Source organism: Notamacropus eugenii, chromosome 1 (assembly GCF_028372415.1).
Source record: "Notamacropus eugenii isolate mMacEug1 chromosome 1, mMacEug1.pri_v2, whole genome shotgun sequence".
NCBI classification, from domain to species: Eukaryota; Metazoa; Chordata; class Mammalia; order Diprotodontia; family Macropodidae; genus Notamacropus; species Notamacropus eugenii.
Genome location: NC_092872.1, coordinates 625898989 through 625914700, shown reverse-complemented (window position 1 = coordinate 625914700; position 15712 = coordinate 625898989). Strand labels below are relative to the sequence as shown.

General features: G+C 38.2%; 1 protein-coding gene across 3 annotated transcripts in view; it reads left to right on the top strand.

Annotated features, from left to right (window-relative positions):
- Positions 1-15712, top strand: part of UNC5D (unc-5 netrin receptor D) — an 804024-nt gene that overhangs the window by 698175 nt on the left and 90137 nt on the right. For all 3 annotated transcript variants that reach the window (XM_072635217.1, XM_072635216.1, XM_072635218.1), the window contains 2 exons: positions 4060-4437; positions 11410-11494. In XM_072635217.1, coding sequence (XP_072491318.1) covers positions 4060-4437; positions 11410-11494 — 463 coding nt within the window. The remainder of the gene's footprint in view (positions 1-4059; positions 4438-11409; positions 11495-15712) is intronic.

The following is a 15712-nucleotide window of genomic DNA, read 5'->3' as shown; positions in this document are numbered from 1 at the left end:
ACGTGCATCAGTGTCGTCTGTCACTGTACAAGCACGCAAAATTGGGAACTTGCTGCCAAGAATGAAGAAACAAGGAGCCATGACCAATTCAGTCATTTCCTAATTTCTTAGTTTACAAGTTTGGTTTCTCCATAGCTTGTTTTAAGGCAACATAGTATAGCAGATAGAGAGCTTGCCTTGAAGCCAGAAAGATCCGAGTTCAAGTCCTGTTGCTGACACAAACTAGCTGGGTGACCTTGAGAAAAGAAACATTTAATATTTCAGTTCTCTAGACTCAGTTCAATTTAAAGCTTCAAGTTGCAGATAAGGTGTCAACATGCATTCAAAAAAGCAATTTCCTGCCCCAGGGAGTTCCTTACACCAATGAAGTCACAAACCCACTTCTCTACCCTGTAGTATATTCAAATTAGCTCAAGGCCTAGGCTCCCATAAAAGAATCCTCTAAGGTGACATTAAGTCAGTGAGCAGTGGACTTTACAAGTCTTGTAATGGGTTATTTCCTTATGGAGGAAATGGAATCTTCCGTCATTATCAAGTTTCAACTATCTCCAAATCAGCAAAACAGATTTTTCAAGTTTTTTTTTCTTTTTTGGTAGGTAAAAGGAAATCAATTTTGTTGAAACAAAATAATAATCATATCCAAAGCAGAGGACCATTTGTTTTCTTTTCTATGAGTCAAAGTTGGAACTAATGGGGCAGACGAGAATGAAGCATACATATATGTATGTGTACACACACATATATATACCTATATGGTTATTCTATTTCTCCCTCCCTACAAAAGCATTGATCAAAAGCAAGGTTTCACCCAAAGGAGTTTATATTTGAGAAGGATTCCTGAGCAGGGCCTAGGTACAGCAACAGCCTCGAGTAGGAGAAGGGAAGCATCAAACATACAATGCTTATGTATGTATGCATGTAAGTAACATACACATATGTGTATGTATTCATTTTAGAATAATATGCACATATAAATACATATATACACACATACGTATATACATGTGTGTATATACGTATGTGTGTATAACATATATGTGTGTGCGTGTGTGTATATACATATATACTATTTTAGAATAATGAAGAGGTCACTTCAGTATCTTCGTCTTTCCATCCTCTATCGAGTGTTAAGAGCCACTGTGGCACAGGATAAACAAAAGAAGGCAGCATGGGATAGGACAAACAACACTGGAAGGCTTGGGGCTTGAATTATGACATTTATTTCCTGTGTGACCTTGGATAAGTGACTTCCCCTCTCTGAGATTCTTTCCTCATAATTAAAATGAGGAAGATCAATTAGATTATCTTTAAGATTCCTTCTACCTCCAAATCTTATGATCCCATGAAGGCACAGATGATCTGGTAGAGAATGAGCAAAGACAAGTGTTTAGAGGAAAGACCCAGGGCACAATGGGATCTTAAACAGGGAAATCACATCAATTTGAAAAGAGGGCACATTTTTCCCCCCATATTGTATTCTATTGCGATTCTTTGCAATGAATGTGCTTCAGGCTTCAAGTATTGGTTCTTGCTGGCATTTGGTTTTATAATGAATTTTAAAAATTAAAGCATTTTTTTTCATATTTTATAGTCATTTTGACACTTTGTCACACCAATATACAAAACAACAATATTGTGTCATTTCTGTGAATTGTGATACTTTGGAAAAAGTTTAATTTTCATAGAATTTAGAATTCAATTCAGATGTAAATTCCAATCCTTTTATTTCACACATGAGGAAACTGAGAGGAAAATATATTTCAGTGAGAATCAGAGGACCAGTGGTCAAGCCCCACTTGTGTCAATGGCTGACCAAATAATTTGGCCAGGTCACGCAATTAATAAGCAGTACAACTGGAATTCAAACTCAGATCTTCAAACGTCCCAATTTGCGATCTTTTCACATCATTGTGCTACTAGGGTTGATGCTTATGCCCACTTTAAAACTATTTAAAATGCAGTTTTCTAAAAATTTCATTAAAACTTTCCCACTGCCATCCATATAGTATATAGACAATTTCAAATTCCATTTATGAAAAAAAGGACACTTCATCTGTCATTCGTGGATGCTGTGATGATAGTTCCTGGCAGGTGAGAAGTGAAAAGGCTTAAATAAAATATAAGAGCCCAGGGGCTAAAGATAAATGGTTTTTTTGGGAAGAGATGATAAGGGTAACCTGGTGAACTCTCCTGTGCTGGGCTCATGACAAGTTGTCAGTTAACTCTCCTTGGCAGATTGCATCGCACAACAGACCATCCTTATCCGAAACCAGTCACCTTCCATTTCAGTGTTGTCTAAACTGGAAGAAATAAGTCTCACTACTTCCTTTCCCCAAAAAGCAAGTGAGGGCATCATTATATAAACTACCTGAAAAAAAATAAACTTGTGAAGTCCTGACAATAGTAACTTCAGATTAAAAATAATAACCACAAAGCTAGGAACACTGATAGCAGCAGACCCTGCTAGCTACTACTACTCCTTTAAGACTGTGACCAACTTTCTTTCAACTGTGGCCAACTCTCCATTTCTCCTTGCCTACAAAGGCACTGAGAAAAAGCAAGGCTCCAACCTCTATTCACCCAAACTAGTTTGTGTTTGAGACAGATTCCTGGGCAGGGCCCAAGTGCGGCAACACCCTCAAGCAGGAGAACCGAAGCATCAAGCAGTCTTTAGATCTACAACATTGTTTCATCTCATTTGGTTCATATTCCTCTGTGATTCTGGTTTCCGAGAGCATCAGAACAGGGCGTGAAAGAAGTCGGGGTTATGGGTGTCTTGCTGGCTTTCAGACAAATTATGACAATAGAAGAGAAAAAGGGGGGAAAACACATTAGAAGCTGACATACTTTGTCCTGGAATTGCAGCATTTTCAAAATATCCTGCTTTGAAGAATTTTGTCAGGCCCCAGAGGAAAATTATTTAATGTGGTCTCTGTTTCAATTTAAGTTGTCACATTGACGGACTGGGAACAGTATTGTGGAAGAGGTTGGGAACAGGGAGGAAGGGGTTTTTGTTATTTACTAATACATGAAAATACTTCATCACAAAACAGTATCACAGCACTTCCTTTTAATATTTGGCTTTGAAAATATTCTTGAACTGGAATGGATGAGTTACTAATTTCTCTCTGTTGCTTTCTTTCTCTCCTTCCTTCCTTCCATCTTTCCTTCCTTCCTTCTTTCTTTTTCTGTCTTTCTTCCTTTCTCCTTTTTTCACTCCTTCCTTCCCTTTCTTTTCTTATCTTTTCTTCTTTCTCTTTTCTTCCTTCCTTCCTTTCTCTCTCTCCTTCTGTTTCTCTCTTTCTTTCTTTTCCTTTTGAAAAGATGGCCTTCTCCGTGGTCTTTGAGGAAGAAATAAAGATATCTAAGCTCTTTTGCACGTCCTTACTCCCCTTCACGAGATACATGTAGTTCATCTTGGCCACATAATGTGCATTTTCATACCCTATTTATTACTATACCAGGACAGCTCTCTGGAACTGAATTCTCAGAGTCTATCTGGATGTGAGGCTATCTGTCTCAATAATGTTCTGGTCACCGTGGTCACATTTCTGCACCCAACTCTTGCAGTGTCCCAGGTGAATGCCTAGGGAACTGATGAAGCTTTGGGTTATAAACAACTCTGCCAAATCATCATGCCCTGTCATCTCTTGCCATTTTCAAAGAACAGATGTTGTTTTCCTCCTGGAGATGGGTTTTTAAATAATCTTCTTTATTTTCATTTTTTTCTCTCTGGTTAAAATAATAACAATAATGATACCTGAATTATTAGTTTGAAAGAGAACCAGAAGCATTTGTTGCCCTCTCCTCCAAGCCTCCCACTACATATTTTAAAAGGGCTCTCTGATATAGCCAATTCTCTTTTCTCAAAGCCCCTGATCTCTAATGACCAGCCTGTTGCTCCTTCTCCAATTACTCAGAATGAATGTGGGTAGCTTGATCTGTTGGAAGGAACTGCTGGATATGTAAAGGTTTGTGCTGATTTAGTAAAGACAGATGTAAAGTGGTAAGGTAAAAGTCATGTGGTTTCAGAGTGACAGATCAATTTTCTCTTGCCAGGCAACTCGCTCCTATTGAATTCCTCCATGCAACCTGACCTGACAGTGAGCCGTACCTACAGTGGGCCTATCTGCCTACAGGACCCCCTGGACAAGGAACTCATGACGGAGTCTTCACTCTTTAACCCATTGTCGGACATCAAGGTCAAAGTCCAGAGCTCATTCATGGTTTCCCTGGGAGTATCAGAACGAGCAGAGTATCATGGCAAGACCCACTCTGGGACATTTCCCCATGGGAATACTAGAGGATTTAATACAATACATCCCAGGAATAAAACCCCCTACATCCAGAATCTCTCATCACTCCCCAGCAGAACCGAGCTGAGGACCACCGGTGTTTTTGGCCATCTGGGAGGGCGTTTAGTGATGCCAAATACAGGTATGTCATGATTTTAGCATTCTGTTCACTTGTTATATATTGCAGGGCAAGATCACAGCAAGATCCCAAATTAGTTGTCTCAGATAATGTATCCAGTAGAATAAATGCTGCCCATGTAATCTAGAAGACTTGGATTCCAAACATTTCTAAAACATTTAGTAACTGTGTGGTCATGGTCAAGTCAGTTAATCTCTCTAAATGTAAATTTCTTCATCTGTAGAATTAAAATAATACCTGAACCCACCTTGAAGGGCTTTTGTCAGGCTCAGATGAGATCATTTAAGATGCCTTTTGTTCCTTAAACCACTACATCAGTCATTCCTCTCGTTGAGGTTACTATTATCTCCTTACGGAGCTACAGAAACAGTCACAAAGTGGCCAAACCAAGATTAGTTTTAGTTCCTGCTATTCCAGAATCAAAGAATCATAAAATGAGAATTTGAGAGTTGGAAGGGCCATCTAATCACGTAGGTGCTTGAATACAAACGCAAGGAAGAAAGCTTAAGGATAACTAAATTAACTAAAGCTGGGGAGCACAGAGGGTCCCTAGAGTTTAAATATAATTCAGTTTCCCAGGGTATTGGAAGAAAATGCAAAGAATATCTTTCTCCAGTACTCAAACATGGAAATAATACAAGGGAAAGAAGCATTTATATAGCACCACCTAAATGTTGTTATTCCTGAAGAAGACCAATGACATCACATCACTCTCTCCTCCAAAGTCCTTAAAATCCACTCGAAAGACAAGTCAATAAGATTGGGGTAGCCCAATGCAGGGGCGACTTTGGCTTTCCCAGGTCTCAATTTGTCTGAGGCAACACTCATACAATAACTAAGGGCTAGATAAGAATTGAGACAAAAGATGGCCTACTTCACCACTACAAAAATATCAGTTTTGGAGGTGAAGACCCTCCAAGTTTCAGACAAGGACATTCAACAGTTCTTTCAGAACCTAAAAAATAAACCACAGTGGTTTGGGCTGGGGCCTCTTTTTGGTCTTTCAGTGAAAATCAGAGTGATTTGGTTTAAAGGCATAGTCAAGTAGCCCCGTTTGAAATACAATGTGCTTTTTTTAAAGTTTTCTTTTTCACAGCTATACATCAAGAAATTCATAAATGAAAACTGCACTGAACAAAAGTAAATTGTCCCAGCTTTTTAGAAAAAAACAAAACAAAACAAAAACCCTTTATAAACCATGTCTCATTTGATCCTCACGGCACCCCTGGGAAGTAGGTGCAATTATTGTACCCATTTACAGTCTAGGAAATTGAGCTAAACAGAGGTTAATGACATGCCCAAGGTCACATAGCTAGTAAGGGTCTGAGTTCATAATTGAACTCAAGTTCTCATGACTTCAAACTGAGACCTCTACTGCACCACCTAGCTGCCTCTAATAGGCAACTAGATTATAATTAACGGTAGCATTCACTTCTAGGGGACTTAATTACACAACACTCAAAGTCTAATTTGATCAATAGCTAATATGATAAATATAGCCAGGCATCTGACAACCTGAGGTGACATCACATCCTAATCAGTACAAATAAGAATACCTTGTAAAGCTGTTCAGGATAGAGACTTTGTTTCTGGGGCTACCTCTATGAGAATAACTTGTTTTGTGTTGGTAGGTTTCTTGGTTTGTTGAATGTTTTGTTTGAAGGATAAATGCCTTAAAAGTGCAGACATTTTGAGCCTTCTGAATTAAGATCAATCCTACAATGATCTCATTTCAATGACTTAAGCCATATATTAGAAGTCCAAGACCCAAGTCAATGTGAGTTAGAACTCTTTGCTGATTCTTTGGTTCAGAAAATGAAGAAGGACATGATGGTTCAGTTATCTGCTGAAAAGAGAGTTCACTCAAACTGAAAGTTTTATTAAGTACCAAGTTAGCATCAGATAGAGGTCATTAGGCCCACCTTCCTGTGGTAGATTTCTCAAAACTGATGTGAAACTAACCTGTTTTTTGGCAGCAGGTATATTATCTTGTGAAATAAAACCTGTAACAGGACTGGCCTCTTGCACCAGACCAACTAATTGGACACCTTTGGAGTCCAGTGATCTTTTCTCAGAGAGTCACCTGAGACAAGGACTTGATTTCAAAATAGTTCAACTAAATGAAAGGAGTGTTTTCAGAGTGTCTAACAAGACACTTGGTCACTTAAACACTTGGAAGGATATGGCTCAGCAAGAATGGTTTGGACAAGAAGAAAGGAAGCTCAAAGGACAGTATTTAGAAGGCAGAAATGAAAATATCTGACATTTGCACAGCACTTTACAGTTTGCCAAGTATCTGGCCATACATTTTAATTTCACAGCACCCTATGAAGTTGGTACTGCAGTTTTTATAACCCCTCTTTTTTTCAATAGGGAGATGGAGGACTAGGGAGGATAAAGGACTTGTTTGTGGTCACATAGCCCATGTCCAAGGCACCAGCTGAATCCATCTTCCTGACATTATGTCCAACATTCTAGTCTCTATGTCATACTGACTGAAATATTCTCTGGGGTGTGAAAGCAGTGGAGAAATAAAGCCAATCCAATTCAATGCACAAATGAGATTTTCTCATCCATATTTTATCTTAAAAGGCACAATAACTTCTTGCACTTTTGAAAGTGTTTGCTATGCAAAATTATGAAATGTAAATGGTAATTTTTAGGTTATTGCTATTCATTAAAATCGGAGACTGTCTAAATATTCATCTTCTGAAGTCATCCTCTTAGAGTAGCACATAGTCCATAGTAGGTCATTGAAGGCCCTACCAACGATTACAAACTTTCACAGGTCCTAAAAAGCTAAAATAGTTTTGAGTACAGGGCTGTATTTCTATCTTTAGAGGACAACTTAGCTAAGTACACAGAGGGAAGGGTAAGCTCCAAAGACTGGCTACTACTTGTCCATAGTAATCCACAGGAAAAGAAGGACTCTGATCTATGTCTGTGGACAGAATACCAACAGTGATGAAATCATGGATCTGAAAAGGATTAAAGTTAAGATAAGCAGATTCTTTGTGGGGGCTAGATCATTTGAAATGGCCACTTAATAAATGTTCTTTGGTTTTATATAATGGCAGCTAAATCAGGTACTTTGTAAATCTAAAGTGCTATAAATGTGAGTTCTTACACATTTTGGAGTGGCATAAATCTTTCCATTTGGGTGTTTATGGGGAAGGTATACTTTCCTGATCAGAACATGGCAGAATAACACTGGTAATGAAAACTTCTTTAGGAAGACTTACACATTAAGTTATCAATTGGTGCCTTAATAAACAAAGCAAGGACAACATGGTGGCACAATGGACAAGCCCTGGAGTCAGGAGGATTTGAGTTCCAATCCGGCATCAGACTCTTATTAGTTGTGTGACCCTGGACAGTCACTTAACCCTGATGGCCTCTATGAAAAGAAAAAAAAAAGTAAAAGAAAACAAAGCAAGGCTTTGTAAAATGGCCCTTTTCTCTTTATAGAAGATATATTCTACTGACTTCATTCACCACCATGATAAACCTATGCATTTAGGAGAGTGGATAGGGAGACTGAAAGTAATCATAATTCACTTTTATATAGTATTTGTCTCAAAATAGCCCTGAGTTAGTACAAATATCATCCTCATGTTAACACACAGGCCAAACGTTAATTGGTGCAGTTTATAAAGAATAATTTTACCATAATATTTCCTGTCTGTGAAAATGTACTTTAAATACAAATAATTACAAGCAGATATTTCACTTTGGAATAAAATAGATTTTAAAAATGCATTCATTTAATTGATGCATCTTAGTCTTTGAGCTATTCCTGAGTTTCTGTCATTAAAGGTGAGGATATCAATTGTCTGAGAGGATAAGAAGCTTCCTAATGGCCATACAACTATGAAACATTTGAAGTGGTTTGCATCACAGGTCCTCTGGATTCAAGTCCACGGACTCTGTTTACTACTTGGTGCTGACTCTCAGTTTATTGAGATAAATCTGAAATACTCTTTAGGATCTATAAATTCAGGCAAAATGTCAGGATAAATATAAAGGACACTTCAGTCTTAAGCTGGTAATTATGTACTGCAAGGATTTTGCAAAAGTTTTCACTTTGTTATTCAAGAAGAGATAACCTCATCCATTATGAGAAGTCTGGTCTAGAGAACCCTGTGGGTTACCCCAAATTTGTTTTGTTTTGTTTTTCTTGCAATTGAGACATTTTGATATGAAAAAGAATCTTTTTTGATTATGCCTTTCCCATTGAGCCTCTAGGTATGTCGGAAAAGCAAATTTAAAATAGATTATCAAATAGCAGCATCTAGCTCAGTGAGACAAGATGTTAGGCCTTTTCTGTATTCAGCCCTTCCTCATGTAAATTCTGGCATGCTGATGTTCTTTTTTGCACTGCAAATCTGCTTTGAATCGCCAATGGCTTAAAAGAGGAAGCAAATCCCAGAACCAGTCTTTTCCATGGAGAATTCCAAATCTCATTGTCCAGTAAGGAACTGCTTCTTGTGCACTGACTTAATAAATCAACTATCTATGGATAACAGGGGTATCTTTTCAGATCTCCAGTAGACTGAGCTGCCCTGTTGTTAAGGAGAGTTGAAGTTCATAAATCAACTCTAAGGGATTTATTACATAGAGAATTCTAGGTGAACCTAAATGGAGGAGAGGAGAGCAAATGGCTGAGTGATGTGGTCACATCTCTACCTTAAGTATGTTACTCTCTACTTAACAACAGGGGATGCACTTGATGGAGGCCACTTTATTTGGCAGCTGTATTTAAAGAAAAGTAGAACAGGGAAGAAAGAAGTCAAAATGAGGTACCTAACTATGGCAATGATAGTTCTTGACACTGTTGACATTAAGGTCTGGTTTATAAATGGATCTCTCTGCCAGGAAGATGTAAGCAAGATTTAAATGTGCCTCATTCTGAGTGCCAGTGAAAGGTACTGATGATAACTAGCATGCTACTGAATAGTACTCATAAATATGAATCACAAATAACTTGTTTTGCAATGAATCTCAGATTTCATGACTATACAGTGGCTAACAGGCCGATAGGAGTGTATTAGCAAAGGCTGCCATCTCTGGATTTAAATTATAATCACCAACCTGAAAGCTTTTTTTGTACTGTTGCCTTGCTTCTAATGGAATGAAAGGTAAGAACTACATTATTCAAGGAGAAAAGGAAAACACCACAAGGTTTTATTTTGTAAAGTTGTTGTTAGTGCATAACCAGTTCATTTCTTCTTATAAATGAGACAGTTTGTTTTAGAGAATCTTTGCCCTTCCCAGACTCTTATTTCTTGGCTAGGGTAGAAGATTTGCTTTAGAGCATCTAGAACGAGAAGGGAGGAAACCAAAATACTAAATAATGTGGGAACTGGATTGATTCCTTGTACAGCTTGTCCTGACATCGTATTATTCTACCATGGTGAGGCTCCTTGAATTTTCCATTTGCCATTGAATTGGATAATAGTTAAGAAACAAATACTTTTATTTCTTGGCTGTGGCTAAAGTTTTGCCTTAAAGCATCTAAGGAAAAATAAGGAAGAAATATGCAAAATGCTAAATAAGAACTTAAGTAATGGTAGTGATCATTGCCCATGCTGGTTTCTGTTGCCAAATCCAAAATAAAAATTCTTATATATAAGCTTAAACATGATTTTTGGAAGAATCCATGGTTATTGGATGATACTTTGTAGGAGCCATGTATAGATGTATGTATGTATGCTTGTGTGATGCTTCCTTTTTGATGCTGCTGACCTCTCCTCTTTCCCACCCTCACCCTCACCATGCCTTTTTGCTCTGTATATTTCTTGTCCATATCTTCCTGTACAACAATCAAAGAGGATCTGCTGAGTTTACTGAAGGGCTTTGGCTTGTTCATTATCATGGCATTACTATTAATGAACCCCTTGACCTGTCTATTTATTGGCCTTCCTTCTCATTATAAAGCTAGCCAGCCTTCTTTTACATTTATACATATTCTCAGTCATGTCTTTCCTGCTACTCCTTAGAGGGAAATGATCATTTTGTTGTACTTTAGGTTATTATTTGTCATTTTGAATCTTCCAAGAAAGATATATTCTGGATGTCACAGCCATATGACTTTGATGGGAGATTCTTGGTAGTAAAGAGATAAGCTTCTGCCCCCCAAATGGATAAATGTATTGGATAATAATCTCATATAATGCTTTACTTTTTCCTATATTGTTTGGAAGACTTTAGCCTTTCATTGAATATATAAATAAAGTGCTTCTTGCTAGTACCTCACCCTAGTGGTTCCCTAAATTAGATGACCATTTTAGCATAGTTGTTAGCAAACTTTTAATAGTATTGTCATAGATCAAACTCTTGACTATTTTAGCTGAGGAATTCAAAGACTGAATGGATGTGGAGTTTCCTACAAGCAGGATTCTTGAGCAATATTCATGGAGGTTAATGAGCTGATTCATTCCCCAGCTTGGTATGTTCTGTGGCGCATGGTGCAGTGCAAATTTGTCAAATATGCAGTCACAGGCACATAACACTCTAGTGCAGGGGGAATCAGATTAAAATGGAAATAAGAAATATATAACATGATAATTTTTAAAAAATCAGCAGAACATAGATAATGTTAATATGTGGTTTTCTACATCAACATGCATTAATGTGTATACAGTTCAGTAGCCCCCAATTTCTTTTTGAATTTGAAGTTTGAGTTTGAAACCCACTAGTCCAGTGGTTTTAACAGTTCTTATGAAAAGAAGTTAATACAACCATTTATTTTCAAAAGAATTCTTTTTCTTTTTTTTTAAGTTTCCTCTTCCAGGTAACCCTTTTCAGTAATACTTTCTCCTGATAGTACAGACTTTTGTGTACATTTACAAAGTTCTGAGAAATGATGAACATTTGTTTATTTCTTTGTTTTTTAGTTGAATACCAGCAACATGTTAACAAACTTTGGCATAATTGATAAACCTGGAAATAACCTTTGACCTTGTTCTATTTTAGGGGTGAGCTTACTTATACCACATGGAGCTATCCCTGAAGAGAATTCTTGGGAGATTTATATGTCCATCAACCAAGGTGAAGCCAGGTGAGAGATAAATAAGATGTGATGGCATTGACCTATCTGATAGGGAGTAGATATTCTGTTAGAGAATTTGAAATGATTCAAAGACTAGGACAGAGGGGGCAGATGTAGGTGAAGGTGCTTATGAAGTTCTGCTTCGTAAGAGGAAAGAACACTATCTAGAGGTGAAGGGAAACTCAAGGAGAATGCAGGCATGTAGAGCTTCCCATCTGTGACTGTGGTAAGGGCAAGTTACTCAGGTAGAGCAAAGAATTGATGGATATTGCTTCAAGCAGATTGTTAAGACTAAAACTGACTGTATCATATCTTTCTCACAAAAGTGAGAAGCCAGACAAACAAAGAAAAAGACAGAGAGAGAGAAAGAGAGAGACACAGAGACAGAGACATGGACACATACAGACAGACACAGATGCAGAGACTGACAGATAGACAGAAATATAGTGAGAAAGACATGGAGACAGAGCAACAGAGATAGACAGTAACAGAGAAAGACAGACACAGGTAGACACAGGGAAAGACAGAAATAGAGACAATGAGAAAGGAACGAAAGCACAGACGTAGAGAGACAGACACGGAGACAGAGAACAATGCAGACAGAAACAGAAAGACCCAGATGGAGGAGAGAGATAAAGAGATAGAGTAATGGAAGGTGGGGTTGTGTAGGGGAAAGATTCTCATTTCTCCTCTAAAGCCAAAGGAAGTCAAAGAGCAGAAAGACTGAAATGATAAGTACTACAAAAATACATAAAATAATCAACTTCTGCCACCCTTCAAGGTCAGCAAGAGGGTTTGCTATAGGCTAGAAGAAATGCTCCTACAGCCCCCTTTCACTCACTAGATAAATTCAGTTCCAAGCTTTAAGCTTTTAGTTGTGGCAGCAGCAATTAGGAGAGCAGATACAAATCTTGTCTGATGCCATTTTAATGAAGGGGTGGGTTATTTTCTTTCTGCTACTATAATATTTGTGGAGACGTTGCCTTTTTCTCCACACAAGATGAACCAAATTCCTCTTTAGGAAGCAATTCCTCTCATAAACTGGATATGTACCTCTGGCATTCTTAGTCATAGCATCTTGGTTATTTTAGAGTAGATTTTTTTTTTTTATTGTTAGGAAAGAGCTCATGAAGGAAAAACACTTGAAGGAAAAACAGCCAGAGAAACAGATGGTTTTAACAGATCTTGATAGCTGTGCCCATAAAAGAATTTGTTGGTTCCCAATGGTTTTAACTTTCTGAACGACAGGGATTGTGAGGGATTGAGAGAAAGGCTCTACCAGTCAGTTGTTGCTGAGGCTGTTATGGGTTTTGTCGGTATGCTATACTAAGTTGGGCTCTCATGTTATTTCCTTAGGTCAGCAGAGCTAGATTCTTCACTCGGGCGCCTGAAAAAGGTGGTGGTGTCTTATAATCTCCATTTGACAGATGGGAGAAACTGAGGCTCAGAGAGGTTTGAAGGGTTTGCTCAAAATCTCAGATAAGTCAGTTTACCAGACTTGAAAATAGGAATTCCCTGGGTGGGAAATCACCTCACATTCATTGTCACAGTTATTTTACATCAAAATATGCCTACATAAGAATGCAATCATAGTCAATTATGTTTACGCTTCCAGACTCATCATCTTGCAATTGTTTGTTTGCACATCTCATTGGGAAACAAGAATAAGGTAGAATCCTGAGACTTCCTCTTCATCAAATTTCACCTATACCACCTTACCTTGAATCACCCTTTGCCAACCCCTCTCCCTTTACTCCAATCTAAAGAGCCTACATTTAGCTTCCTCCTTTCAATACCATCACACATAGCTCTCTACCCTGTCATGTATCTCAACATACTTCCCATTTGCTAAGTCATCTCCTTCCTCATAATGAAAAGCTCACCTTAATTCCTCTCTCCTTTAATAAGCCAGTCCCTCAACTGGGTCGTGGTAGCCATCCTTTAATAATCCATTGGCCATACATCAAACAGGATCCCATAAAAATGGTTCTGAAGCATAGGGATGGAGAATATCCTGAGATTTTAAAATGAAAGAATTCACCAAAACCAGGTGCACTGAAAATCTAGCTGGACTTACCATTGTCTCCTTAAAGAAAACCTTCAGCTCTGTGCACCCTTGTTTAATGAACCATAGTCATTCACCTTTCTCTAGTTCTGGCAGAGGCTGGGATTCACTTATTGAATGGACAGTTTCATTACTGTTCACTCTGAAGTGAGCAGGCAAAAGGAGTTGATTGTTCTGGAAGTCAGATCTCTGAACTATGCCTTTCTCCATCTATCACATCAAGGAAGTAAAATTAAGTTGCAGAGAGCATGCATCCTTCTTCAGTTTCCTGATGTGCTCTCTAGCTGCTAAAGAAAGGGCAGTCTCTGGGGAAAATGCCATGTAGATTCCTTAACAAATCCATAGTCTCTTCTCAGCAATTTTAAACCACAGCCAAATGAGGAAGTCCTGCAGATGCCGCTCTGACACCTTGCTGAAGGCTGGATCCCATTTTCTTTTCTCCTGTCCCTGCCAGGAAGTTGTTGAGATTTGAGATCGTGTGTGTGTTCCTATAATGAACCATATAGGGATGAGAAAAAGATAAGGCCATTTACATAGCGGTTTAATGTCATCTGTGCTTTATGATGTCACTTGGAAACCCATTTTCATACTGAACTCTATCATAGAACTGAGTTTTATCATTCTGAGCTGATGTTCAAATAAGACCCATTTTCTTTAAATTCTGCTGAGCAGACAACAGCACTGATCCATTTCTCTCATCTTTGCCTTAGGGCCAAGAATCCATCCCTACCCACCACTGCCCCTCCTCCCTCCTTTTAACTCTATAGGTATTAGAAATAGATTTACTGGGCCTTCTATCTCCACCACATTTAAAGATATGCAGGGATTCTCCAAACAACATTCTTATGCTGTAATTAAATGGATGTCTATTCCACTCTTCTTTTTAGGATTCATTTTCCAATTTACTTCTATTGCCCTTTTTGTAAGTTATATTCCCAGTCTTGTAGAGCAGTCATAATACTGGGATTACACTAGGTATTAATGAGCCAAGCTCTGAAGCAGATTCTTAGAGCCTTGCTTCTGTGTACTAGGTATAAATGAGCCAAGCCCTAAATGAACCAGACTCTTAGAGACTTGGTAGTGCTGTGTGAATTCAACAACAAAAATAGTCCCCTATATTTAAACTCCCTCAGATGGCATGACTTTGATTATTTTTTTAAAGTGAGGCCATTAACATGACTGAATTTAACATGAATTTCTGTAGCAGCAAGCACCCTGACACATCCACCTATGCCTACTAGCACAGGTTCTTGCATCTACTTTTCAAAAAGGAAAGCAACTTTTGACAGCTCAACAATCTACTTTAATTACATTCACCAACAGAGAAAAAACAAGCAGAGAAATAAATACCAACAGACAGAGCTTCTAACTGTCTGATACATCACAGATCAACAGACAAATCCAACTATCTGAGCATTATATACATACATAATTACCAGAGAGAGAAGCACCAACATCTGAGTTTTCAAAGCTGGAGGACTCCTCAGTGGCTACCCAGAATCTCATCTGGCATATGAACCTTCTTCCAAGAATAAGCCCCAAAGCAAAACATCACCTTAGAGTGTATATTCACTTTTCAGAGCAGAGAGCATCATGATTCTCGGTGACCCAGTGCCTCATTAGAAATTAACAAAAGGTGTGGGCCTTCCTACAAAACAATCCTCTCCTCATCAAACTTCCCTTAATGGGCTCCATCTGATGCCTATTAATGGACAGGGAAGATCTTTAACTCTCATTAACATAAATTCCATTAACATTACAGTATCCTATGTGCATTCCTAGTAGGACTATAAGGGGACCCTCTGTTTCCTGTGTTTCCATATAATAAGTTCCATTTTCGTACTGAACCTTGGTTGATCAAGTGGAGGTCTTTAAGCAGAGGTTGACTGACCACTTATCAGGGATATTGTAGAGGCAAGTCTCAGCCAGATATGGTTTGGAATAGGTGACTTCTTGGCGATGATTACATCCAGTAATATCAAATGAATGACCATCACAGAAACAAAACTTAATTACTCTATAGACATTATAACTTAATCATTTACAAAACAAAGGGCTTGATGATCTTCTGGCTCCTGTCCAGACAATATTTAGATCTTCAATCCTCATGATACTTTCCAAGTATTAGCTGGTCACCTAATGATAAACTGGACAATGTCCAG